The 27,300-nt window shown below is 45.9% G+C and overlaps 1 protein-coding gene and 1 long non-coding RNA gene across 7 annotated transcripts in view; one reads left to right on the forward strand and one right to left on the reverse strand.

The window, feature by feature from the left end:
- Positions 1-27,300, forward strand: part of SLC39A11 (solute carrier family 39 member 11) — a 567,426-nt gene that overhangs the window by 239,022 nt on the left and 301,104 nt on the right. For 5 of the 6 annotated variants that reach the window (XM_050765755.1, XM_050765757.1, XM_050765756.1 and 2 more), the window contains one exon: positions 15,916-16,060. In XM_050765755.1, the coding sequence (XP_050621712.1) occupies positions 15,916-16,060 (145 nt within the window). The remainder of the gene's footprint in view (positions 1-15,915; positions 16,061-27,300) is intronic. The other variant, XM_050765758.1, reaches the window with a different exon arrangement.
- The window catches only part of LOC126939925 (uncharacterized), a 598,378-nt gene that overhangs the window by 137,248 nt on the left and 433,830 nt on the right, over positions 1-27,300 (reverse strand). The gene's annotated exons all lie outside the window — the stretch shown is intronic.

The following is a 27,300-nucleotide window of genomic DNA, read 5'->3' on the forward strand; positions in this document are numbered from 1 at the left end:
GGCACCCGCCACCATGCCCAGCTAAGTTTTTGTATTTTAGTAGAGAAGGGGTTTCACCATGTTGACCAGGATGGTCTCGATCTCCTGACCTCGTGATCCGCACGCATCGGCCTCTCAAAGTGCTGGGATTACAGGCGTGAGCCACGGTGCCCAGCCCTCTTGACTTTTTTTAAGGCTGATCTTTCTCTCCTGGTGTCGTGTAGCTAATGCTTGTCTTTGAGTCACTCGATGCTGATTTCCTTGATGGGTGGTTAGAGGTTTAATGCCTCCAGAGGACATCTCTGTCCCTGCTGAGGACCAAACTCTGTCATGTTTTTCACTGGAGGCCATCTTTAACAACAGTGCATTTGCCAGTTTTTCTCTTGCAGCGTGGAGGTCGGGTTTAAGTTGAGACATCGCCCCACAGAATCTTGGTTTAGTTTCCATCTCTCTGCACCAGGGAAGTGAGGTTTGCATGGGCAGTCATGTATAGCATGAGAAGAGGTTGGGATTCATGGTTCCATTTTCTGGGATTGTGCTGGGACCACAGAGACAGGCCACACCAAGAGGAGCCCCGATTGCCCTGAAATGTCAAACAGTCTCCTCCGCTGAATGCAGTGGCTCATAACCTAGCACCTGGTGTGCGCACATGTGCACACACACCCCTTGTGTCCATCATTAGGGTGTCACTTCTTGAAGCCTCAATTGTTGCAGTTCATTGCTGGTTGACCACTGGGAGCAGCATGGGGCCAGAGAAGTGGTGGGATTTGAAATCAGAAGTTCTGGGTCCAAATCCTGCTTGTACCTCTGACTGATGGTGTGAAGTGAAGTAACTTATTAGCTTCTGTGACTTAGTTTCTACCCATGTAAAATGGCAACTGTTTTAGTTTGCTGGGACTGTCATAACAAAGTACCATAGACTGGGTGGCTTAAACAGCAGACATTTATTGTCTCAGTTCTGGAGGCTGGAAGTCTGAAATCAAGGTGCCAGCAGCGTGGGCTCCTTTAGAGGTTTCGGAGGGAGGGATCTGGGCCAGGCCTCTCTGGCTTGTAGACGGCCATCTTCTCCTTGTGTCTTCACCGTCTTCCCTCTATCTGTGTCTCTGTGTTTAAATCCTACCCCCTGCCCGGCACTTTTCTTGCTGAGACAGGGTCTCGCCCTGTCACCCAGGCTGGAGTGTATTGGCTCAATCACAGCTCACTGCAGCCTCCACTTCCCAGGCTCAATCGATTTTCCCACCTCAGCCTCCTTATTTCTCCTCCTTATAAGGACACTGGTCATATTGGATTAGGGCCCCCAGTGACCTCATTTTAACTTAATTACCTCTTTGAAGACACTGTCTCCAAATACAGCTACATTCTGAGGTTGTGGGAGTTAAGACGTGCAAACTTTGGTGGCCGGGGACATGGCTCAGCCCCTGGGATGCTACCTGTCTGTTTCCATCACTGCAAGATATTGAGGAACAAATACAGTCATAGGAGAAGGCATAAATCTCAGCGTATTCAGACCAGAGGGTTTGTGCAGAGTTGTTTTCTATCACTTTGGGGTTAATACCAAGCATATTTCTTTCTTTCTTTTTTTTTAATTGTACTTTAAGTTCTGGGATACATGTGCAGAATGTGCAGGTTTGTTGCGTAGATATACACGTGCCATGGTGGTTTGCTGCAGCATCAACCTGTCATCTACATTAGGTATTTCTCCTAATGCTATTCCTTCCCTAGCTCCACCCCCCGACAGGCCTCAGTGTGTGACGTTCCCCTCCCTGTGTCCATGTGTTCTCATTGTTCAACTTACACTTATAAGTGAGAACATGCAGTATTTGGTTTTCTGTTCTTGTGTTAGTTTGCTGAGAATGATGGTTTCCAGCTTCATCCCAGTCCCTGCAAAGGAACTGAAATCATCATTTTTTATGGCTGCATAGTATTCCATGGTGTATATGTGCCACATTTTCTTTATCCAGTCTATCATTGATTTGGGTTGGTTCTGAGTCTTTACTATTGCGAACAGTGCTACAATAAACATACGTGTGCATGTGTCTTTATAGCAGATTGATTTATAATCCTTTGGATATATACCCAGTAATGGGATAGCTGGATCAAATGGTATTTCTGGCTCTAGATCCTTGAGGAATCACCACACTGTCTTCCACAATGGTTGAACTAATTTACACTCCCACCAACAGTGTAAAAGCATTCCTATTTCTCCATATCCTCTCCAGCATCTGTTGTTTCCTGACTTTTAATGATTGCTTTTCTAAGCAAAAATGTGAGAATATCAAGCATATGTCTTTCCAGCCTTATCCATTGTCCTAATACTGGGATTCCTCACCAGAAGGTGATGAGAACAGGCCTCCCAAGCCATCAGTCCACTCCGGTGGCTTGTGACTGTCTTCGGCTTGCTCTTTCATGCTGGCTCTTCTGTGCAAACACTCTCTCGCTCTTGTTCCTGGGGTCAGGAAAAATCATTTTATGGTTGCCAGAGCTATGAAAAATGTTGATAAGCCATACTTTAACCTTTTTTCCTCAGCAGTGCTGAGATAAAGATCCCTTTTCCAGGATTGGTAATAGAAGGGCTGGTGTACTTATTTTTATTTTTATAAATTGTGGTAAAGAAAAAGGAAGGGCTTTTTGTTGTTTGTTTGTTTTTTTGAGACAGAGTCTCACTATGTTGCTTGGCAGGAGGACAGTGGTACGATCATGGCTCACTGCAGCCTTGAGCTGTTGGGCCCAAGTGATCCTCCTGCTTCCCTAGTAGCTGGGACCACAGATATGTGCCACTATACCTGCTTTTTAATTTAATTTAATTCTTTATTTTATTTTTGTAGAGACGGGGTCTCACCATGTTGTTCAGGTTGGTCTCAAACTCCTGGAGTCAAGGGATTCTCCTGCCTCAGCCTCCCAAAGTGCTAGGATTACAGGTGTGAACCACGATATCCAGCCTGAGGGCTGGGTTTTATAGAATAATTACCTTATGGTTTTTATAATCTCTAGCCGCTATGACTACAAGAGGCTATGTATCTGTCTGTCTGTCTGTCTATCTACCTACCTACCTACCTACCTACCTACCTATCTATATAAGAGTCTACCTATCCATTCATCTATCTATGATAAATGCTACTGAATCATTTTTATCTATTTATCCATCTTTCTATGATAAATGCTACTGAATCATTTTTTAAGGATGGTAAACACAGACATTTATTTGTGAAAGTGATAGACATTTTGAGGCCAAGGGTTCCAGTGCCTTTTCCCCTGGATAAATATGATCATGCTCCTGTGTGAGGAGAAATATTTTGCTGAGTATTCTGCTCATTGAATACAGAATAGAGTTGCATTGAACACTGTTCCCTAAAAAATCATCTGCCGAGTATGAATAGGCTTTATATGTGGCCAAATAAGTATGGGAAATATAGGATTAAACAAAACCTTGTTCTTTACTGCGGGATTTCTCAGAATCTTTATCTGCTTATGAAATAGACCTCACCAAACATGTTTGTCTGCAGAATCTTTCGTTTGGAGCATCTCACGAAGCAGGGAACTCTGGGAAATTGTGGTTTAAGACAGAATGAGGCATTAAGGAGATTTTGTCCGTGTACAGAGGCATGCATGGACTCTTGGCTCCTACTTAAACCACTGGAGGCACAGAGAGTGGTGACTTAAATAGTTTTTGTTATTTTTGAACTTAGAAGAATCATTGTTAGATTCTCAATATTAGTATATATTTAAAAAAATTTCCGTAGGTTATTGGTGTACAGCTGGTATTTGGTTACATGAGTAAGTTCTTTAGTGATGGTTTGTGAGACTTTGGTGCACCCATCACCCGAGCAGTATACACTGCACCCTGTTTGTAGTCTTTTATCCCTCCTTCTTCTGCCACCCTTCCCCCCAAGTTCCCAAAGTCCATTGTATCATCCTTATGCCTTTGTGTCCTCATAGCTTAGCTCCCACATATCAGTGAGAACATACGATGTTTGGTTTTCCATTCTTGAGTTACTTCACTTAGAGTAATAGTCACCAATCTCATCCAGATCACTGCAAATGCTGTTAATTCAATCCTTCTTATGACTGAGTAGTATTCGATCGTATATATATATATACACCACAGTTTCTTTGTCCACTCATTGATTCATGGACATTTGCAGCTGTAAATTGTGCTGCTACAAACACGCATGTGCAAGTATCTTTTTCATGTGATGACGCCTTTTCCTCTGGGTAGATACCCAGTAGTGGGATTGCTGGATCCAATGGTAGTTGTACTTTTAATTCTTTAAGGAATCCCCACACTATTTTCCATAGTGGTTGTACTAGTTTACATTTCCAGCAGCATTGTAGAAGTGTTCTCTGATCACCACATCTATGCAAACATCTACTGTTCTTTTATTTTATTTTTATTATGGTCATTCTTGCAGGATTAAGGTGCTATTGCATTGTGGTTTTGATTTGCATTTTCCTGATCATTGGTGATGCTGAGCCTTTTTTCATATGTTTGTTGGCCATTTGTATATCTTCTTTTTCTTTCTTTCTTTCTTTTTTTTTTAAGACAGAGTCTCGCTCTGTCCAGGCTGGAGTGCAGCGGCACAATCTCGGCTCACTGCAACCTCCGCCTCCCAGGTTCAAGCAATTCTTGTGCCTCAGCCTCCTGAGTAGCTGAGATTACAGGTGCATGCCACCATGCCCTTCTAATTTTTGTGTTTTTAGTAGAGACGAAGTTTCGCCATGTTGGCCAGGCTGGTCTCGAATTCCTGATCTCAGGTGATATGCCTGCCTTGGCCTCCCAAAGTGCTGGGGTTGCAGGTGTGAGCCACTGTGCCGGGCCATCTTCTTTTGAGAATTGTCCATTCATGTCCTTAGCTCACTTTTTGATGGGATTGTTTGTTTTTTTTTCTTACTGATTTGAGTTCATTGTAGATTCTGGGTATTGGTCCTTTGTCAGATGTATAGATTGTGAAGATTTTCTCCCACTCTGTGGGTTGTCTCTTTACTCTGCTGACTGTTCCTTTTGCCATGCAAAAACTCTTTAAGTCCCAGCTATTTATCTTCATTTTTTATTGCATTTGCTTTTGGGTTCTTGGTCTTGAAATCCTTGCCTAAACCAATGTCTGGAAGAGTTTTTCCAATTTTATCTTCTAAAATTTGTATAGTTTCACATCTTAGATTTAAGTGCTTAATCCATCTTGATTTGTTTTTTGTATAAGGTGGGAGATGAGGATCTAGTTTCATTCTCCTATATGTGGTTAGCCAATTATCCCAGCACCATTTGTTGAAAAGGGTGTCCTTTCCCCACTTTATGTTTTTGTTGGCTTTGTTGAAGATCAGTTGGCTTTAAGTATTTGGGTTTATTTCTGGGTTTTCTATTCTGTTCCATTGGTCTATGTGTCTATTTTTGTTGTTATTGTTGTTGTTGGGACGGAGTTTTGCTCTTTCGCCCAGGCTGGAGTGAAGTGGTGTAATCTCAGCTCGCTGCAACCTCTGCACCCCACTGGGTTCAAGCAATTCTCCTGCCTTAGCCTCCAGAGTAGCTGGGGTTATAGGTGCAAGACACCATGCCTGGCTAATTTTTTTGTTTTTTTTGAGACAGGGTCTTGCTTTGTTGCCCAGGCTGGAGTGCTGTGGCACCATCTTGGCTCACTGCAACCTCTGTCTCCTGGGTTCAAGCGATTCTCCTGCCTCAGCCTCCCAAGTAGCTGGAACTACAGGTGTGCACTACCATGCCTGGCTAACTTTTATGTTTTTAGTAGAGATGGGGTTTTTTCCATGTTGGCCAGACTGTTCTCGAACTTCTGACCTGAGGCGATCTATCCGCCTTGGCCTCCCAAAGTGCTGGGATTACAGGCATGAGGCACGGCGCCTGGCTGAAATTTAAAAAAGTCTGTATAAAACTTTCAGACCTCTAAGAATGTATCTTTGGGTCCCCATTGGAGAAACCCTATTTTAGATGATTGAGATTGAGTTTGTGGGTTTAAGCTGAAGCAATTGTTTCTAGTCTGGATCCATGGACAGCTACAGGGAATTCCTGGGGTTCCTCATATTACACACAACATTTTGTATGTTTGTGCATATGTACTGCAATAAATGGCAAAACAGTCACAAATTTCCCCCGTCGGCATCCAGACCTGACAATGTGACATTGCAGGTCCTCCCAACAAAAAGTACCATTGAGTCATCCACCCCTTCAATGTGGATACTCATTGACTTGATTTGGCCAGTGGGATGATGCTTTGGCCTCTGTGATGCAGAGACTTGAAAAGCACTTAGCATTGGGTGCTGAGGTTAGCCTACGAATGAGCTCCATCTAGTCTGCTGGAAGATGACAGGCCCCACCAAGGAGAATCAGTGTTTTCCAGTCCACTCCTGGCCAACTGCCTGCTGGCTGCCAGGTGCATGTGCCATCTTAGACCACCCAGCCCCTGGATGAGCCACCAGCTGACCTCCGATGCGCCAGTGAGCCCAGGTGGGTGAGCAGCCATGCCCAGTTGACCACAGAACAATAATAACTGGCAGTTTTTTTAAACCACCAAGGTTTGGGGTATTTTGCTACCTAGCAATAGTTGCATGATACATACACATTTTTAGGAAAGAGAAATTGTAGCTTTTGATGGATTTTTTTTTTTTTTTTTTTTTTTTTTTTTTTTTGAGACGGAGTCTCGCTGTGTCTCCCAGGCTGGAGTGCAGTGGCGTGATCTCGGCTCACTGCAAGCTCCGCCTCCCGGCTTCACGCCATTCTCCCGCCTCAGCCTCCCAAGTAGCTGAGACTACAGGTGCCCGCCACCATGCCCGGCTAGTTTTTTGTATTTTTAGTAGAGACGGGGTTTCACCATGTTAGCCAGGTAGTCTCGATCTCCTGACCTCGTGATCCACCCGCCTCGGCCTCCCAAAGTGCTGGGATTACAGGCTTGAGCCACCGCGCCCGGCCTTGATGGAGTTTTGAAGGCATCTAATATCCTCCTAATGGATAACATAGGTCAGAAAAACTTTATTGAGAAACACCAGCTGGAGGTTCTCAGTCTGTTGAGAAGCCAGAAAAAGCTCAGAGTGGATTATATGGGTGCATTTTGATAAACTCTAGGACTAAGTCTAGGATTAGATTAAGAGTGTTGGATCATCATCGAGGATTAGAAAAGAAATACTTCATTATACTTCAGTTACTTGTGTTCCTTCAGATTTCTATTACTGTTTTAAGGACAATGATATTTTTGAGCTAAAAGAAAAAGCATAATACTTTGGAAAACTCTGCCAAGCCCTATCTCTCTGTCAGCTGTGCTAGTAGGAGCCCTAGCTCTTTGGAATACAAGCTCAGGGCTGATTACCTGGAATGGCTACTGGAGGGCTCTCTGCAGATTCTCATAGAACTGTATGTCTGCAGAGCTGTGTAATGCTTTAAAATCTGTTTTTATGTGGGTAAATACGCTTGATTATGAATAGAACTTTGGCATCGGGACTTGGAAAAGGTTTTGTCTCTTACAAGATAGTTTGAGTAATGGCGTACTTATGTAGCTTAAATATAGCTAGAAGTTCGTAATTAACTTCCACCATTAGTGAAGCTTCATGGTAAGGTCATGAAGGAGATGGGGAGGAAGCTGGAAGATATGGCGTTGGAGGGATCATGGGCTTCAGGGTGGAAAGATCTTACCTTAAAAGGGAATGAGCTAGGCTGTCCCACTCTTATTTCTGCCAGAAAGGGGGATGGAGATGGAAGCTTTCAGTGGAGAGTCACAGGATAGATATCTACCCATCCTCATGTGGTCACAGGGCTGATATTGATTATCTTAATCATCAAGAGGATAGACAGCAGGGGTGGATGGAACCTCACGCTTTTTGGCATTAGCTAGAACATCTTTAATTCTTTTAAGCCTTTTCTTCCCCTCTCTGCACCAATCCTCTCTTTTCTCAGGGCCTAACCACTTGTGGTTACCCTAGATTGGTATGTTCTGTATTATGCAACGTTTTCCGCTTATTTTGGAGCCTCTGTCATTTAGTTCATTCAGGTAAATTAGTTGAATTATTGAACACAGACCATGTGCTGGGCGCTGACAGTAGGGCTGCGAGACACAGCTGCCATTTTGAGCCTCATGGCTTTGCGATAGTTAAGAAAACTGAAAAGTTAGCTGGATGCAGTGGCTCACACCTGTAATCCCAGCACTTTGGGAGGCTGCGGAGAATGGATCACTTGAGGTCAGGAGTGTTAGACCAGCCTGGCCAACATGATGAAACCTCATCTCTACTTTAAAAAAAAAAAAAAATTAGCCAGACATGGTGTTGCACACTTGTAGTCTCAACTACTCGAGAGGCTGAGGCAGGAGAATTGCCTGAACCTGTGAGACAGAGGTTGCAGTGAGCCGAGATTGCACCACTGCACTCCATCTTGGGCGACAGAACAAGACTGTCTCAAAAAAAAAAAAAAAAAAAAAAAGAGAGAACTGAAAAGTTAAAGCCTATTCATTCAGGTGCCAGGGGAGAATGGAAGGGAGTGCATTTGATCCATACTAGGTTGGGTAAATCTAGGAAGGCTTCCTGGAGGAGGGAGCTCAGGCTTCTTTGGCCAAGATTTAAAAACCTCGAGTATAGAATAATTCAAAGCTTGAAAACCTGCCTTGCTGTCCACTGATTGGATGTAGCATTATTGCTGTAAGAGGAATGAACTGAAGCCTAGTTAGAGGTATAATCCTAGTGCTTTGGACAAGGCAAGAATTGCATTAAAAAACCAGGAGGGCCCAAGTACTTAAGCTGTGATCCTCCTCGTCTTTAGGGATTCTGACTGTGACCCGTGATCCCTGAATATATAGGTTAACCAGGGCAAAGAAGACAACAGTGACCTGCCTGATACCCGAGGCAGGACTGTACCCTCTGCCCCAGTGTCTGTGCCACTCCGTGTCCCTGTTTGCTTCTTAGCTGCTGCTCATCACCGGGAGCCAGCCTGGCCCTGGGCAGCCGCCTACTGCCGGGCTCCCAAGGAGAGAAGGTCATCTGTTATGTAAGCACCATCCATATTCTGACTGTTGATCAGGGGCGACATTTAATTTTTTTTCCATTATGTGGAATAATTTAAAAGATTGTGTTACGAGTGTCATTATTATGGCAACTTCTCAGTAATAAAAACAGCATCAATTATTGAATGTTGCCTTGTGTGTCTGGGGTGAAGTGAGGATGGCAGGAGGCAGAGGCTGGGGAATGGGAGGAGGCAGCGCCTATGCTGGGCCCCAGGCAGGCCACCCGCCAGCCCCTTCCCTGGCAGCCACATGTCCCGAGTCCCTAGGGTGGTTCCTCTTGAGATCCCTGTACCCTTCTCCACTGGCGTGTAACTCTTGGCCTCCATGTAGCTGTGGCTGGCAGGGGGCACCAGTTAATCCCCTGACCTTGCCCCTGGCCCTTCCTCAGGGAGCTCTGACTTGTTGACAAGCTTCAATTAAAGAGACTGCCTCCCTCAGATCAGTTGAGGTCAGGAGTTTGAGACCAGCCTGGCTAACATGGTGAAACCCCGTCTCTACTAAGAATACAAATATTAGTCAGGCATGGTGGTGGGTACCTGCAATCCCAGCTACCTGGGAGGCTGAGACAGGAGAATCACTTTAATTAGGGAGGCAGAGGTTGCAGTGAGCCAAGATCACACCACTGCACTCTAGCCTGGGCAACAGAGTGAGACTCCGTCTCTCAAAAATAAAAATAGCAAATGCAGAATTTCAAAAAATGAAGAGACTGCCCTCCATGGGCCAGCGAAGTACAGGGCCATCACAGCCCTTGTTGAATGAAGCTTCAGAAAAAAAATGAGCAGAGCTCCCTGATCCTGAATCCATGTGATAGAAGGTGTGTGCGGGTTTGGCGGAGGTCAGGTTTGCCTCCCAGACGCTGGCAGGCATCACACATTGCTCTGCTTTGCCATCCTCGGATACAGTTGTTAGTAGCAATGACTCACCCCAGAGAGGAAGAGCCAGAGAGGAGGTGATGGGACTTAAGACCTATTGAAGGTTGGTCCTGGGACTTGGAGCAGATGCACCAAGCCGCTTGCAGCAAGTTTTGAAGGCTGCAGGGTCTGTAGTGCTAGGACACCCAATGTGCTTTGCAGAGGGAGGCCTTAGTTCACCCTTGTAGACTTAATATGCAGACAGCTGTGTCCCTTCAGTGATGCTGTGGCCTGTTTCTCAGGTGACTTGTTTCTTTTGGGGGAATCTGGAGCCATCAGCCACCAGCAGTTGCTCTCCTGCCTGGGACAGCAGGCGACACTGCACAGCCCCAGGATTTTATTTCTCGAAGGAGATGTATGTATTGTTTTGTGAAGCCTTTTTTGTTTAATGTAAGGCATATTGCAGGGCTGCTTCCCTACCTCCTGCCCGCCTCTCCTCCTTCACATTATTTCATCATCTTTCTTTTCCTTTCTCTCTACTTCCTCTCTCTTTTTTTTTTTTTTTTTTTCTGGAAAGTGCTATCCTTCTTCTCCAGCTCCTGCCTTTCTGCATGGCCTTTCCAAAGTGGGTGGAAGTTGCGCTGTTTTTTCTGAGCCAGGGATTGGCCCCACACCAAGAAGAAGAATCATTATGATAATAATTCCATCCTAAGAGGACGGGAGTCTCAAGTTCCGTAGTCCTGGGTGGTGGGTGGGTGGTACCTTGTGCCACCATTGGCCCACGCCCTGCTTTCGGTACTGAGCTGGATTTGGAGTGGATGGGGATGCGGGAAGAAGGACAGGGAAAGGGACTCAGGAGAGGAAACAGTGGAGAAGAAGAGGGGGTGACCTTGCAGCTGGAGAAAGAGCCCTCGTATTTGACACTTGACATTTGGGAGCTGCAAGGTGACATAGCACACTTGAACTATTCAAAGCCCTGGAGGCCTCCCTGAAGCACTGTGTGTTGTGGAGACCGGAAAGAGTGACTCACTGACCCTCTGATGGGCAGCAGAGCAGACTGTCGGGGCTGCTGTGGAAAGTCAAGAACAGCTTGCAATGGTCACGTGTTTGCCCTAAGAAGGATCACGCTCGCACTTTGCCAACCTTGCGGGGCTACAAGGATTGAGTGAGGTAACGTGGATAGAAAGGCATTGCAGAGATGAAAACCAAATCAAACCAAACCAAACCAGAAATGTAAAGAACAGTATCAAGTAAAGAAGAGAGGGACGTAGAGAAGGAATTTCTCCCTGAGGACCGTGGTTCCTCCTGCACAGGCCAAGGCTGTATTTATTTAAGGCTTCCTGGTAAAGAGCTCCAGTTCCCCCCGCCTGCAGTCCCCATGCCCAGTGAGCAGATGGGGCTGCATGGGGGGGTGGGGGGAGGCGATGGCGTGTCAGCCCAGCAGGTTGGGAGCCACTTTGCCACAGTGGGACTTCTGAGTCTCCCCCCACACCAGGGACACGATGATAAAGCTAGCAAAGCAGAGCTTGGCATCTCCCTCCACGCTGTTTTTTGAAATTCAGAGGGATGTATTCCTCTTCCCTATCAATAATTGAGAGCTGGGGGAATGTTGAGAATCCTGGAAAGGTGTCTAAAAAGAGCCCTGGGAGGCCAGTGCCTGGGATCAGAGGCGTGTGGAGGTGTTGCCAGGTGTGGAGATAGCGAAGGAGCTGTCCTTGGCGTTACTCCGGAGATACTCTCTGCGGCTCCCACGCCGCATAGCTGACCCTGGTTGTTCTGAAGGCTAAATGTTGGATGGAGCACATGGGGGAAGGAGGGGGTACAGGTGGGAGGGGGTACAGGTGGAGACACTGGATCTCTGTCTAGCTTTTAAAAGGGCAGCTTCTAAGTGAAGTTAGGATGGGATTTTCTTAGTGCCCTTCTCCCTGCCCCTAAAACACTGCAACCCACAGAGCAAAGATTGATAGAAAGGCGAAAAGAGTTGGAGGGGAAGAGGGAGTCAGTGTTTGGGCAAAGACCTGAAAATAAGGGAAGAACAAATACCATCTTCCCACAAAGACCTCTCTCAGCATCTTCCCTAAAGGAACGCTCCATCTTTACAGTTAATAATGGGCTAGTACATGTAAAATGCTTGGAACATTGCCTGGCACAAACAAGAACCCAGCCTGTATTTTATGGGCTGGGTTCTGGTTTGTGCCAGGCAATGTTCTAGGATGGCTGTCAATTACAGATATGGCTTATTTTTCTTTTGGCATTATCACTACCTGGAGCTCTTATTTTTTAGTTTATTATGATGGGTTTATTATCTGTCTCTTGGAGGAGAATGTAGGATTCCTGAGGATAGGAGACATGGCTTTTTTGAATTGCCAGTACCCGGAGCAGCTCTGATACAGAGTTGACGCTTAATAGAAATTTATGGAATGCATGAAGGTGGGCAGGGAGTCTTCCTAGAGAAACTAGCAAAAGTCTTCTCTTTACAGTAAAAAGAGGGTATGTGAGTTTCCAGCATTACAGGGAGCTGTGGCGTCCTGATTGATCATCCGAATTATTTCTAAAGCAGGTATCTTAAGCTCAGCACTGTAGACGTTTTGCTGGCTTTTTTTTTTTTTTTTTCCGACAGGGTGACTCTGTGTTGCCCAGTCTGGAGTGCAGTAGTGCAGTCTTGGCCCACTGCAGCCTCGCCTTCCTGGGCTTAAGCAGTCCTCCTGCTGCAGCCTCCCAGGTAGCTTGGGACTACAGGCATGTGCCATCATACCTAGCTAATTTTTTTTTTTTTAAGAAATGGGGCCTCACTATGTTGCCCAGGCTGGTCTCGAACTCCTGGGCTCAAGTGATCCTCCTGCCTTGGCCTCCAGAAGTGCTGGGATTATAGGCATGAGCCACTGTGCCTGGCCCTGGCTCATTCTCTGTTGTGGGGGCTGTCCTATGCATTGTTGGATGTTTCATAGCATCCATGGTCTCTACCCACTAGAGATACCAGCAGCATCCTCAGCCCCCCAGTTATGACATTCCAAAATGCCCAGTGCTCAATGTCCTCTGGGTTGCAGGGAACAAAAATCACATAATCGAAAACAAATGTTCTAAATGAAAACCAGGGTCTCTGCAAGCTGCACCTTACCAGACGGGCTTCAATCAAATACACAGTTGCAGCTTAAAGCGTATTAATGCTGTGGCATTTCTGCTGTAATGAAATGGTTCTCCTTCTATTCCTTCCCCCAGTTATGCATCAATCACATTATAAAAAGAAAGAAGACAAAGGAAGGAAAATCAGCTGACATACTATAGTGAAACATATCTTTTATTGCTGCAATGATTCCTCGGATGTCAGCAGGAGATGTAGAATTAGAAATAATTAAAGCATATAAACAAACAGAGCTGTGACTCCATGGCCTGTGGCATATCACACAGACACCAGGTGTCAGCAGGGTTAGGGAGGGGGGTTTCTGAAGAGGCAGAGACTGGCCTTCCCAAAGCCTCTCTGTTCCCAGGATTCTGGCCATCTGTAGGTCTACCTTGACCATGATACTGCAGGGCAGCTGCCTCTATGTGACAGAAGAGGTGGATACCCAAAGGGGCCTGAAAACTTGTACAAGGGTAGCTCAAAGAGGGGCAGGAGGCTTTTTTGGGGCTTTCGTTTAAACAAAGTTAAATGGGGGTGTTGGCACCTTTCTTAAAGGACGTTCATAGAGGACATTGCAAATAAATGATGACAATAGTGATGTCTAGACAAATGAGAACAGATGGGAGGAAGGGCTTGTGTGTTCATTTTCAACATTTGGTTGGAAGCAGATAATGAAATAAAAGTTCTGAATCATTAGGTTCTCTTTCTTAACTCTGATCATGACAACGAAAAAAGATGTGTGTGTGTGTGTGTGTGTGTGTGTGTGTGTGTCAGTCACAGCAGCCTGGTATCTCTTTTGTGAGATTCCTTCATGAAAGGAACTAATCCAAGAAAATTGTTTTAGTATTTTTTTTAAATAAATGGATGCATTTATGTGATTAGATTATAAGCTCTCTCCTCTCCTGTATCAGAGACACATATTTTAAATGAAAACTTATGTTTGTTTGGACCTATTTTTGCTTGGTGCTCTGGCCTGAAAACGTTTGCGTCCCCTCAGGATGCCTATGTTGAAATCCTAACCGCTACAGTGATTGTATTAGGAGGCGGGACCTTTGGGTGATCATTGGATTAAGGGGATAGAACCCTCATGTGTGGGATTAATGCCGTAATAAAAGACGCGTGAAAGAGACCCGTTGCCCCTTCCATAGTTAGCCTGTGCCGTCGTGAAGCAAGAAGCAGGCTCTCACCAGTCACTGACTCTGCTGGTACCTTGATTGGAATTTCCTGCCTCCAGTAACTGTGGTACATTTCCGTTGTTTAAAAGCTGGCTGGGATCAGTGGCTCACGCCTGTAATCCCAGCACTTTGGGAGGCCGAGGCAGGTGGATCACTTGAGGTCAGGAGTTCGAGACTAGCCCGGCCAACATGGTGAAACCCTATCTCCACTAAAAACACAAAAATTAGCCGGGCGTGGTGGTGAGCACCTGTAACCCCAGCTACTCAGGAGGCTGATGCAGGAGAATCGCTTGAACACGGTGGGGCGGAGGTTGCTGTGAGCTGAGATCGCACCACTGCACTCCAGCCTGGGTGACAGAGTAAAACTCTGTCAAAAACAAACAAAAAAAAAACAAGCTGCCCAGTTGATAATATTTTATTTTATGGCAGCCTGAACGGACAGAGACACCTAGTTTTCAAGAAATATCTACTAGTTTTTGCCGATTGAGATGATTCTGCCTCCCTTCCCTTAGCTTTGAGGCGTTTGGGTGAAAGTGGAGGTGCTTGTGTAGTTGGTTGAGTCTGTCCTCTGCCTCGTTGTTCCTGTTGAGATCCTGTGCATCTGTAAGTGGTCAGCGGGCTTGGGGCTTCCAGAAGATGCCTTTGGAAGAGAAGCTTACCACCCCATTATGGGTTCATTTATTTACTCCTAAGCAAAACACAAGCTTCAGAAGAGATTGTGTCTCGTTCACTAAATAGCCACAGAGTTGGCAGTTAATTAATATTTGTCAAATTAACGTGAGGATCAAGTGGACGATTTTGCCTGGTTAATGAGAAACGATCAAACTGATCAGTGCTTAACTAGTTAGGATAAAGCAGAAGAATGACATGATTGTTTTAAGGTCCTCTGGATTCACTCTAAATATGTGTGCATTCTCTGCAACTCGCACTGCTTCCTTCCTTTGAGATGCTTTTTTTTTTTTTTTTTTTTTTTTTTTTTTTTGAGACGGAGTCTCGCTCTGTCGCCCAGGCTGGAATGCAGTGGCGCGATCTCGGCTCACTGCAAGCTCCGCCTCCCGGGTTCACGCCATTCTCCTGCCTCAGCCTCCGAGTAGCTGGGACTACAGGCGCCCGCCACCTCGCCCGGCTAATTTTTTGTATTTTTAGTAGAGACGGGATTTCACCACGTTAGCCAAGATGGTCTCGATCTCCCCACCTCGTGATCCACCCGCCTCGGCCTCCCAAAGTGCTGGGATTACAGGCGTGAGCCGCCGCGCCCGGCCCTTTGAGATGCTTTTGTTTGGATCTCCTCTTTTGATCTCATAAGACACGTGAAGATGTGGAGATGGTGAATTCCTAAGTAAGTTGACCGTGGTTCCTCTACTGAGGCTGCCATTCATGTGAACCTGCCACACGGACTTCTTTTGATAGATCAGGAACCAACTTCTTTGCTCATTTGCCTGGCGGTGACGACGCTTGCAGTGGGGTTTTGTGTGTGTGCGGCAGTGATGCTTGCAGTGGGGTTTTGGTGTTTGAGTCCCCGTCTTTCCTGGTGTATATTTTTCCCATTTTTAGGATCAGCACTGACTTTTTAGATCGTGTTGTTTTTTCTTTTTTTGTAACCACTGAAGTCCTATACCTAGAAAGTTTGTCATCTTCCCGAAGACACAGCTTGGCCTGGCCACTGGGTTGGCCGGAGGACTGGCTCAGCTGTGGTGGTCTTGGTAGAGATCGGCAAGTTGCCTCGGTGCCCGTGAGCCAGGAGCATGTGGGGAATTCACATAGTAGTGGTGCTATAGTGATGTGACCGCTTCTTGTTTCAGGGTGCAGCAGAAGACCCCCAGACGGCCCTGGCCCTGAACTTCGGCGCTACGTTGATGAAGAAGAAGTCTGATCCTGAGGGTCCCGCGCTGCTCTTCCCTGAGAGTGAACTTTCCATCCGGATAGGTAGAGCTGGGCTTCTTTCAGGCAAGCTCTTTGCTGCAGACGCTGAGCTGAGTCAGGCAATATGGACGTGGGGGCTGGTGGTAGGATGAATAGTGAGAGAAATGCCAGGCACTGTCCTGTCCCTCTGAATCACTCACCCTACGACTGCCTGGAGCTAAACTGGCATCTGGCCCAGAACCTTCATTTCTCATTTGTTGTCCAAACCACATGCTTAGTCTACAGGAGGTAACGGTACCTTTTGATCATGTTTTCAACTTGCACAGGTGGACAGAGGGGTCACCTGTGATGATGGGGATGGGGCTTGAACTCTGAATACTCCTTTTCATTTGTGTTGTAATTTACATCTTTTTGATTTACCCGGGGAGACTGCTGTGGATTTTTTTTTTTTTTCTTTTTCGAGAGGGAGTCTTGCTCTGTCGCGCAGGTTGGAGTGCAGTGGCGCGATCTCGGCTCACTGCAACCTCCACCTTTCAGGTTCGAGGGATTCTCCTGCCTCCACTTCCCAAGTAGCTGGGACTACAGGTCCACGCATGGCTAATTTTTTGTACTTTTAGTAGAGATGCTGTTTTACCAATTTGGCCAGGCTGGTCTTGAACTCCTGACTTCAGGAGATCTGCCCCCCTTGGCTTCCCGAAGTGCTGGAATTACAGGCATGAGCCACCGCACCCGGCCAACTGTGGATGTTTATCTCACTGATTCAATTTGGAGCCAGAAAAGCTAAAGACGCTGAGAGCATAGTCATGCCTTTTCTCAGAGTTAGAGGGAACGCGTCCCTCAAGAGGAATCAGATAGCAATTACTGAAGCTCAGTCGGGAGAGAGGCAGAGTGGACTGTTGCCCTTTAAGAAGTCGTTGAAGAAGGAATGCAATAGATTGTTTTCCAACCTCACGGTCAGACCCTCTCCTTCTTGCCCCTCATTGTTTACTAAGGGCACTTGGCTATTTAAGGGCCAAGGAGCATGAGGAGAGTTGGATGCCTTTTTTTCCCCTTTGGATTTATGTAAGAAGTTCCCTCATTTAATCCTGCAAGACCCTGGGGACGAAAACCACGCCAAGATGCTGTGGAGAATGGGCCCCTCCTCACTTATGTGGAGCGCTCTCCTGAGTGATTTAAGGAAAAACAAATTGGTGACCGGTCACTGCGTTCACAGGAGTGATTACAGGGAGAACAGTCCTTTCCCATTTCCATGCTGGCATTTTAATTGGATCTTTTTGCAATCTCTATGCTAAGATGATCTCTAGCCCTTAGGGAGAGCAAATGTACAAAAGTTACAGCTATGCTGCAACCAGGGCTCCAATATCTGTGTTCAGATTATGTCCTGCATGAATTATTCATGGAGAACTCAAATGTCTTCTCCACTTGGGTTAATCCTCACTGCCTCCCACAACTTCCTATGTGGGATGGAACCAGGAAGCAAAAATTTCATCCAATGTGAGCTTGAATGATAGAGGGTTAGAACGACAAATCTTCCTCCTGCCTCCAATCACACTTGTCACTTTTACTCATCAGAACGCCTTAGGTGTCATCTTCTCTTTTTACTGGAACATAGTCAAGGACTGTCTGGTGACACAGTAGAGCACTGTATTCAAGTAAAACTTGTCACTTTTCATGCTGAGTCCTGAACACAAGGCCACAGGCCTTTTCTGTCTATTTTCACTAACGTGACTGCGCTGGGCTCCTGGGTGCCCCTTTGAAGACCTTACAATCCTGATTCTGAGCCTTCTTTAGGATATAAAAGTTGGCCAGACTTTATCCGATATTTTTATCTTCAGGGCCATGGGCTGGTGGGGTCGGGGGAAGGTGGTGCAGTGAATTCAGTGCCTGTCAATCAAAAAAGGTAAAAATTGGCAAACCCTTGGATGGACATTTTCCAGTGGAGCCACAGCCAGGGACAGGGTCAGGGGAGTTGGCTCTGCAGAACAGCCTCTGGGGACTCCTGGGTCTTGGCCAACCCAGAGTTATATGGTAGGGGAGTGAGGTGTGTGGGAGGGAGATGTAATCCTGTCCCCTGCTCCAGAACACTAGGCACTAGGCACAGCCTGTTACCAGGTTACCAAGCAACCCTTGTAACCGTTGCTAGCTGTTCAGCTACAAAGGCATATGCAGGCTCTTGGGGAAGCACAGAGATGATCTCCCAGCCATCTCTTGAAAGGTTGCTGTTCTTCTCACTTGGACACACCTGTGGGTGTCAGGCAGCTGAGGACTCCAACACTGATAATGGCTATTTGATGACTGGCTTCATGCAGATGGAGCCTGAATATGCATTATTTGTACCATCTGGATTTGCCCTTAAGCTTGCTGTAAATGGAGCAAGGAGATTGGTTTAATGGGTATTTAGTGAATAACATTAGCCTTTAAAACATAATATTGGTGCTGCTGTTGTAATGCCCCATAATTGGTTCGGCCAGAGGAAGAGCTAGAAAGGCCACACTCTGGGAGAGGAGTTCAGCTGCTCTGAGGAGCGGCAGCAGTGACGGCAGCCTGAGCTGGGAAGAGCATTTATGAGATACTTTCCCATTTATGTCTTAGTGTGCAATGTTTTCTGATATCAGCTATTCTCAAGGCTGGGGATATTTTGGGACTTAGGTAGACCAGAAGAAGTTCCTTTAAATCTATCAGTCTCTCTTTCTTTCATTCTCTCTCCCGTCCGTTCATCCATCCATCCATCCATCCATCTCCAGTTAGCTTTCTTTTAATTAAAAATATAATGACATGGGTTAAAAGTAATTTTCCTTCCACCTTCAAATCCCTTATGGTCCAGTCCCCCCATCTCAGACACAAGCATCGTTTCTAGTTTCTTGTGCATCCTTTCAGAATTATTATGTTTATATAATCACACCTGACCCATTGTTCTGTATTGTGTTTTTGCAGCCTTGGGTATTTGTCTCCTGTGGCTCTCATAGATCCATCCCATTCTTGTTGTTGGCCATGATGCTACCTAATTAGCCCCCTCTGGATGCCCATGAGGTTAATTCTGATGCTTTGCTATTACAAAGAATGTGGCATAGAGCATTTTAGTATCTACATCTGTGTGGACAGTTATATTGTTGAGTAAATTCTAGAAATCAGGCCAGGAGTTCTTTATATCTGGGCTCCATGCATGAGTACCAAAGGGCTCACGAGCCTCTTGACATTTTATGCAATGTGTGTGTGTGTGTGTGTGTGTGTGTGTGTGTGTGTGTGTGTATGTGTGTGTGTGTTTGAAAGGCAAGGGGACTATAGGTTATATTTCATCACACCCCAGATGGCTCCATACCCCCAGTGTTGTTCAAGATCTTGGGCTTCTCTGTCTCAGTTGTCCCCACTCAGCTGTCAAGTTGAGCTTTTTTTCTTTTCTTCGTAGCATCCTATGTAGGCTAAAGAGAAGGTAGTTAAAAGTGAATCAGTTGATTCTCTTACTAATTGTTAATTGCCTCATTTAAATATGCAGTATGTTCTGGGGGAGGAAGTTGAAATGTTACCAAACATCAATGGGCTTGCTGCCCGACGCACACAGAGGCCAATACCATGGCACTGGCTTTTGAGAGAAGAACAGCTTTATTGGGAGTCAAGTCAACTGGCAGGGAGACAGGAGGGAATGCCCAAATCTCTCTCCCTCAGCTAGGAGTTGGGTTGGGTTTTATAAACATAAGTAATGAGGTGTGATCTGATTGGATCTTGCAATGAGGTGATGTTAGGAGGCATTATCTGATTGGATCCTGCCATGGGGTGATGCCAGAGTTCAATCTGATTGGATCCTGGATCTGGTCATGTGGTGTCCGCTTCTTAATTTAGTCCCACTCCTCTGTCCCAGCACTTAGGTTCCCCCTGCGGTTTTACACTTGGTTCATCTGGGCATGCTGAGGTTACATGACCTGAGGGTCCATGGCAACTGAAAAGCAGCTTACAGCTTTGTGACATAAAAGTTGAACCAGATTGGTCTGATGCAGTTATAGATATTCTTCACTAGTGAACTTTGTCATCACTATCATTATTGGTGCATTTCATTGGTCTATTAGCATACAAGAATTGCCTATCATTTTGTGTGTCTGTGGAAAGACCAGGAGAAGGCATTATTTTCTGGTAGAGCAAGAGGTGGATTTACTTTAGGAGATTATTCAGTTGTGAGGTGCCATCTGTGCATTTTCTGTAAATCTTTCCGAAGTGTTGGGGGAAAAAGTGAATGGGTACTCAAGTCAGGGAAGCGTAAGCCGTACAACACTCAGGTAAGAAACAGATTTTTCTCTTAATGTCCTATTCTTATAGGAAAATTCACTTGGCAATACGAATTCTACCTACAGAGCCTTGCAGATCTGATGCAATTATTGAAGCCATGTTTTGCAAAATGAAACTGATGCCAAGCTGATGTCAAGTGGATTATAGATGATAGAACTGCTGTCGCCAGCCATTAGCTAAGTGTCTTTGTTTTCTACTCTAAAATCTTGAATTCCTTATTGGTTCTGCGTCTGATTTGCTGCATGGCACTCTTCCTGTGGACATGGTCTTGCAGGAGATGATTTTCCTTTCTAGCTTAAGCTTCCCAAGTGCCCATCCCCAGATCAGCAACCCCAGGGCTTGTCCTGTTCGGGAACACGATGGAGTTCAGGTGCTCTTTGATCCCCGTCTTCCTCCTCTCTCTTCTCCAGGTATCTCAGTGTCCTCTTTTAATCTTGTATTTGGCATCATCCCTTTCTCTCATTTTCCCTGTTAAACATCCTCCCTTAGGTGCCTCTGGAAAAAGATTTGATGAACTAAAGAACAGGGAGGTATTGGCCATTGACTTCATGTTTTACTACTGCTTATGAGTTTGTCTGTTGACTGGGAACGGTTTCTGTAGTTCAGCAGTGAACCCAATAGGTGGGTTTTCACACTGGCTAGCCTCTGGAGGATTGCATTTTTAGACATAACGATTGGGGCTTAGGGAGGGTAGCCAGGCTGTGTGGGATGCAATGTCTTCTCTGAAGCAGCTGGTTCTCGCTGTAAGCTCAGCCACACACATTCCACTCCCGATTTTCCTTGGCACTAAAACTGCTTGGAGTAGCCTAAGCCTAGGGAAGCAAAGAGGATTTATTTAAACAGCTTCACGGTTCCTATTACCTTTCTTTTTCTGTATCTTCTAACTTTCCGTGTCTTCCTGAAGGACGTGTTCCTTTTGTCACTGATACTTCCAGTCAAATTTAGTGATCTTAAATTTGATTGAGAGTGAGGTGTCACTCCTAGGAAAAACTCTGAGTGTTTATAACTAGGTTTCCAAAATAATGTGTGTAGGGAAGTCTCTGAGATGTTATTTATTTTGACTTTTTATTGGTAAGATCTTTAAAAATGAAAGAATATTTTCACAGTAGTTCATGAAGATATAATTTCTTGGCATGTAGTTTTGGCAATTAGAGTTTTTTAAATTTATTTTTTTTCCCCTGTACCTGTTTGGTTAGGGGAGAGTTTAAAATCTTGTCTTGGCCCAATTGAGAAGAGTTATCTAGGAACTGAAAAATAGGCAGGCCCTGGCTGCTACCTCCTTTCTGGGCCTGTAACCTGGGTTTCTTCATTTAAAGTGTGAGAATGCACCTGTAATCCCAGCACTTTGGGAGGCTGAGGCGGGTGGATCACCTGAGGTCAGGAGTTTGAGACCAGCCTGGCCAACATGGTGAAACCCCTGTCTCTACTTTAAAAAAAAAAAAAAATTAGCCGGGCATGGTGGCACATGCCTGTAATCCCAGCTACTTGGGAGGCTGAGGTAGGAGGAGAATCACTCAATCCCAGCAGGCAGAGGCTACAGTGAGCTGAGATGGTGCCACTGCACTCCAGCCCGGGCAACAGAGTGAGACTCTGTCTCAATAAATAAATAAATAAATACGCAAATAAATAAATAGTGAGAATGAAGCAAACCAGCAGTTAAAATGTGCTGCACAAAAATATTTTGCAGGAGGGCAAAGGGCTCAATAATAATAACTGCCAGGAGGTTTTTCGCATCTGGATATTAAATAAAATAAACAATGCAGAAATACCTTGTTGGACAGGGCTCTGTGCAGACGGCATGAGACTGTTAGTGTCCTAGCTCGTGGGAACGTTATCAGGGTGGGTACAGTTTCTAGAGTCTTCTGCTTCTGAAGAGGGTTCTATTTGGCCTAATATGGAGCACTCAGATAGCACTTTATCTGCTTCTGCCTTTTAAAAAAAAACACAGTCCTGATTTTCTAAGCCAGGCAGTAATTTCAGAGCAAACTTTCATGTGACTTGAGGCTAGAGGCAATTTGGCACTTGTGTGTGTTTGCTAGGGCTGCCGTAGCCAAAATACAACAAACCGGTGGCTTAAACTGCAGAAACTTATTTTTCTCACAGTTCTGGAGGCTGGAAGTCCAAGCCTAATAGTTGGCAAGATTGGTCGGTTTCTTCTGAGGCCTTTCTCCTTGGCTGGTAGATGGCCGTCATCTCCCTGTGGCTTCACTGGTCTGTCTTTTTATCGAGACAAGGTCTCACTGTCCCACCCGGGCTGGAGTGCAGTGGTGCGATCATGGCTCACTGTAACCTCAACCTCCTAGGCTCAAGCTATCCTCTCACCTCAGCCCCCTGGGTAGTTGGGACTACAGGAGCGCGCCACCGTGCCTGGCTGATTTTTGTATTTTTTGTAGAGATGGCATTTTGCCATATTGCCCAGGCTGGTCTTGAACTCCAGGGCTCAAGCTATCCACCCACCTGGGCCTCCCAAAGTGCGGTCTTTCCTCTGTGCCTGTCGGTGTCCCGATCTCCTTTTCTTATAAGGACACCAGTCATATTGGATTAGGACCCACTCTAATGACCTCATTTTAACCTTATTAACGTATTAAAGATCCTATCTCCCTTACAGTTACATTCTTAGGTACGGGCGTTAGGACTTCAACATAGAAATTTGAAGGCGGGGGAACATGATTCAGGCCATAGCCACACTGAACAATTTTTTGAGAAGTTGTCTTCCGTGGATAGTACTCAGCTTCAAGGAATTCCAGGTGGCAGGAGAAAGGAGTTCTCTTTGTTTCTGTTTTGTAGATTCTCTCCCTGCATGGCTGCCTCCTTACATTAGCCTCATACCTGCATGGGCTGGGAACGCAGAATATGCAGGATAAAAAAATAGTAGAATGAAGTTGAAACGTTACTCAAAGAGAGTAGTGAGAAAGAAAGTCAGGGCCGGGCGCGGTGGCTCACTCCTGTGTTCCCAGCAGTTTGGGAGGCCGAGACGGGCGGATCATGAGGTCAGGAGTTTGAGATCAGCCTCGGTAACATGGTGAAAACCCATCTCTACTAAACATACAAACATTAGCCAGGTGTGTTGGCACATGCCTGTAATCCCAGCTACATGGGAGGCTGAGGCAGGAGAATCGCTTGAACCTGGGAGATAGAGGTTGCAGTGAGCCGAGACCGTGCCATTGTACTCCAGCCTGGGTGATAAGAGCGAAACTCTGTCTCAAAATAATAATAATAATAATAAGTCAGATGGCTCTAAGTCTCATCTTTTAAGACTGGTGGCAGGTGTACATCTATGCTATCATGAAGTTAAAGGGATGGCACTGTTAAAGGGATGACCGCTTCCACTGTCACCTGAAACGGTTGGCTTAGGTAACTTTTGGGGAAATAATTGCAATACACATCTGAATGTGTAGAAGTTCTCTCCTGACTGTGTAAGTTTCCTGTTGCTGTCAATGAAGTACAAATTGAGCATCTCAAATCCGAAAATCCAAGATCTGAAGTGCTCCCAAATCCAAAATCTTTTGAGTGCTGACATGATGCTCATTGAAACATTTCGGATTTCAGATTTTCAGATTTGGGATGCTTAACTGGTAAATAATGCTGGTAAAATCATGCACATATTCCAAAATCTGAAAAATCTGAAACACTCTGGTCCCTTCAGAGAAGAGATGATTATCTTGTACTATACAGAGTAGCTTAAAACAGCAGAAATATATTCCTTTACAGTTTTGGAGGCCGGAAGTCTGAAATCAAAGTATCAGCAGAGCCACACTCTCACTGAAAATTCTAGAGAAATTCTGTAACTTCTTTTGGCTCTCAGCATTTCTTGGCTTGTAGCTGCATCAGTTCAATCTCTGCCCACGTTGTGATATGGCCTTCGTATCTGTGTGTGTCTGTGAAGTGTGTCTGTGTCCAAAACTCCCTATCCTTTGTCTCATAAAAACACCGGTCATTGGATTTAGGTCTCACTTAATCCTGCATGACAGCTTCTTAAGTAACCACATCTGCAAATACCCAATTTCTAGGTAAGGTCATATTCTTTTTTTTTTTTTTTTTTGAGACAGTACCTCACTCTGTCACCAGGCTGGAGGGCAGTGGCGCGATCTCAGCTCACTGCAACCTCTGCCTCCCGGGTTCAAGCGATTCTCCCGCCTCCGCCTCTGGAGTAGCTGGAAACAAGTGTACGCCACCACGCCCAGCTAATTTTTGTATTTTTAGTAGAGATGGGGTTTCACCATGTTGGCCAGGCTGGTTTCAAACTCGTGACCTCAGGTGATCCACCCGCCTCGGCCTCCCAAAGTGCTGGGATTATAGACGTGAGCCACCGTGCCCTGCCTAGGTAAGGTCATATTCTGAGGTTCTGGCTGGACATGAATTTTGGCGGGGGACAATATTCAACACTGTACTTTGACCAACCCCATACTCTGATCGCTCCATGACCAGACTTCAGGAGCTTGGTTTGTCTGAAGGGCCATGTTTGTCTTGTACAAAGGAGGAAGATGGATAAAATGAGAGGAAGCAAGAGGACGACTCCTGGCAGTAATAAAAGCCCACTTAATTCATCTGGAGCCCTTAGAGCAGCTGCCGGGTGCTTCGTTTGAAATATTCATTGTCTACTGAGGAGTTAGGGATACAGTCTCCTTATGCAAAATTTAACATTTGCTTGGTTAGCAGGTTCTATCATATTTATAAGCGTTCTGACACATTCATTTCAGCTCGTAAGTCTATTAAACTGGAAAATGTGTTTTTAATGTGCTTTAGGGAAACAGAACGGACGAGTGGCTTGGGTAGCACCAGCCTTCATGAGGATATTCCTGCCAGGCTTTTATTAGTCGAAGATTTAAGAGTCTGTGTCTGAAGTCACACAGCCTGGGCGCTTTTCATATTATTCTTTTACTCTGTTTTGCAGAAGTTATTTTTGCAGAAGCTCCTTCTGGGGACGCAACAGGGTGGCACGTTGGTTTTGAGCACTTTGAGATCTTTAAGAATCCTTTCCATTTATTCACTCCTTTGTCAACCTCTTGCCCGTTACTAAAAGTGCCTAATAAGGAACAGAAGGCTGGATTTGAGCCTGTGAAGCTGGGAGGAAATTGACAGCAGTTACTGGAATAGTCAGCCTTCGAGAAGGAAAGGGTTAGGAGGAAGATGTGGAACTGGGCTTTGAACCTGTGTGAAGTACAGAACAGCCCTAACCTTTGGGATGGGGCCCATGCAACTCTTCCCTAAAGAAAGGAGTCAGTGATATGCTCCACTCGACCTGAGTTTGCTTTTTCCTGTTCAACCCTCCGTCTCCTCTCTGGGTTGCATGTATTCTAGCATTCTGATCTGCGTTCATCTCTCTGGTGTATTTTCCCTCCTGGGACCAGAGAAAGAAAATAGCTCTGCATGTCTGAAAACGAAGTCAGTTGTCTCAAGGAAACATGATTTTCAGAGTTGAAATATGATTTTGAGGGTCATGACATTTTGGAGCTGGACGTTCAGGGATTTGCCAGCAACTCCCAGCTTAGGTCTCTGAAACAGAACTCACTCTCTCTGACTGCCACCTTCTTGATTACACAAACTCACCCTGAGCTTGCTGGGAGGCAGAGGCATTCCGGGAGGGTGGCAGGGGCCGTAAGTGCATGAGATGGTCTCTTACAGCTCTTAGATGTGGTGAGCCAGAAGGTCTCTGCTCTTTTCCCCAGGACACCAGGCTCACCTAGCGGTTTCTTCACACTGACCCTTAGCAGACCTTGGTGAGGTTTGCTCAACTCAATCTTAGTGAGTTGGTTGTGCCCTTTCCCATAGGGAAGACCCTGTTGTACACATAAAACCAGGAGACACGTGCCTTTAAGGCGATTTGGATCTCCTGGGGAAACAAATATGGGCCATTTTGTATGGTTCAGCATGAAAGCTGCATAAACCACTAATAATCATGTAAGTGGGTCCCAGCACCATGCTGGCCTTAGTGGGTCAGCTCTCCTAACTCCTCTGTAGTGCAAAGCATGCCTTTACTGCTTTACAGCCCTTCTGAGGCCAGCTGGCCAGTGAGATTTTTATTTATTTATTTAGACAGACTCTTGCTCTGTTGCCCAGGCTGGAGTGCAGTGGCGCGATCTCGGCTCACTGCAACTTCCGCCTCCCAGGTTCAAGCGATTCTCCTGCCTCAGTCTCCCAAGTAGCCTGGATTACAGGCGCGCACCACCATGCCCGGCTAATTTTTGTGTTTTTTTAGTAGAGACCAGGGAGGGGGGTGGTTTCACCGTGTTGGTCAGGCTGGTCTTGAACTCCTGACCTCAGGCGATCCACCCGCCTCAGCCTCCCAAAGTGCTGGGATTACAGGCGTGAACCAAAGTGCCCGACTGCCAGTGAGATTTTATTTAAGGCATGAGGATGAGTAAATATAGTAAATAACAAAGAGAATAGGATATCAGTTGGCCATGGCAAAGGCAGCCCTCAGAGCCCACTGGCGCTTGCTGACCTCTTAGGACCCTCTACAGCAGGGGTCCCCACCCCTGGGCAGCAAACCTGTATGGGTTCGTGGCCTGTTAGGAACTGGGCTATGCAGTGGGAGGTGAGTGGTGAGCAAGTGAGCATTACTGTCTGAGCTCTGAGTCTGGCCGGATCAACAGCAGCATTAGATTCTCACAGGAGCACGAACCCTGTAGTGAACTACACACACGAGGTATCTAGGTTGCGCCCTCCTTATGAGAATCTAATGCCTGATGATCGGAGATGGAGCAGTTTCATCCTGAAACCATCCCCTACCCCTCACCTCCTATCTGTAGAAAAATTATCTTCCACAAAATGACTCCCTGGTGCCAAAAAGGCTGGGGACTGCTGTTTTCCAGGGAGAGTCCCTGTCTGGCTTCAGGGCTGGGTTCTTACTTAGTTCCACATCTTTAGAGGTAGAGTTCAAGGTCTGGTTTTTCTCAGGTCTTCAGACCTGCCTGCCCCAGAGAGAGGCCATCTCCACCACCTTGGATAAAGAAAGTGAGGCCCAGGCCAAGACTTGCCTTCCAAATTTCCATTGCCTTTCCTAGGATCTCCTGTTTGTTCCCAGGGTAATTGCCAGGGGCAAT

The sequence above is a fragment of the Macaca thibetana genome, chromosome 16 (genome assembly GCF_024542745.1).
Source record: "Macaca thibetana thibetana isolate TM-01 chromosome 16, ASM2454274v1, whole genome shotgun sequence".
NCBI lineage: Eukaryota > Metazoa > Chordata > Mammalia > Primates > Cercopithecidae > Macaca > Macaca thibetana.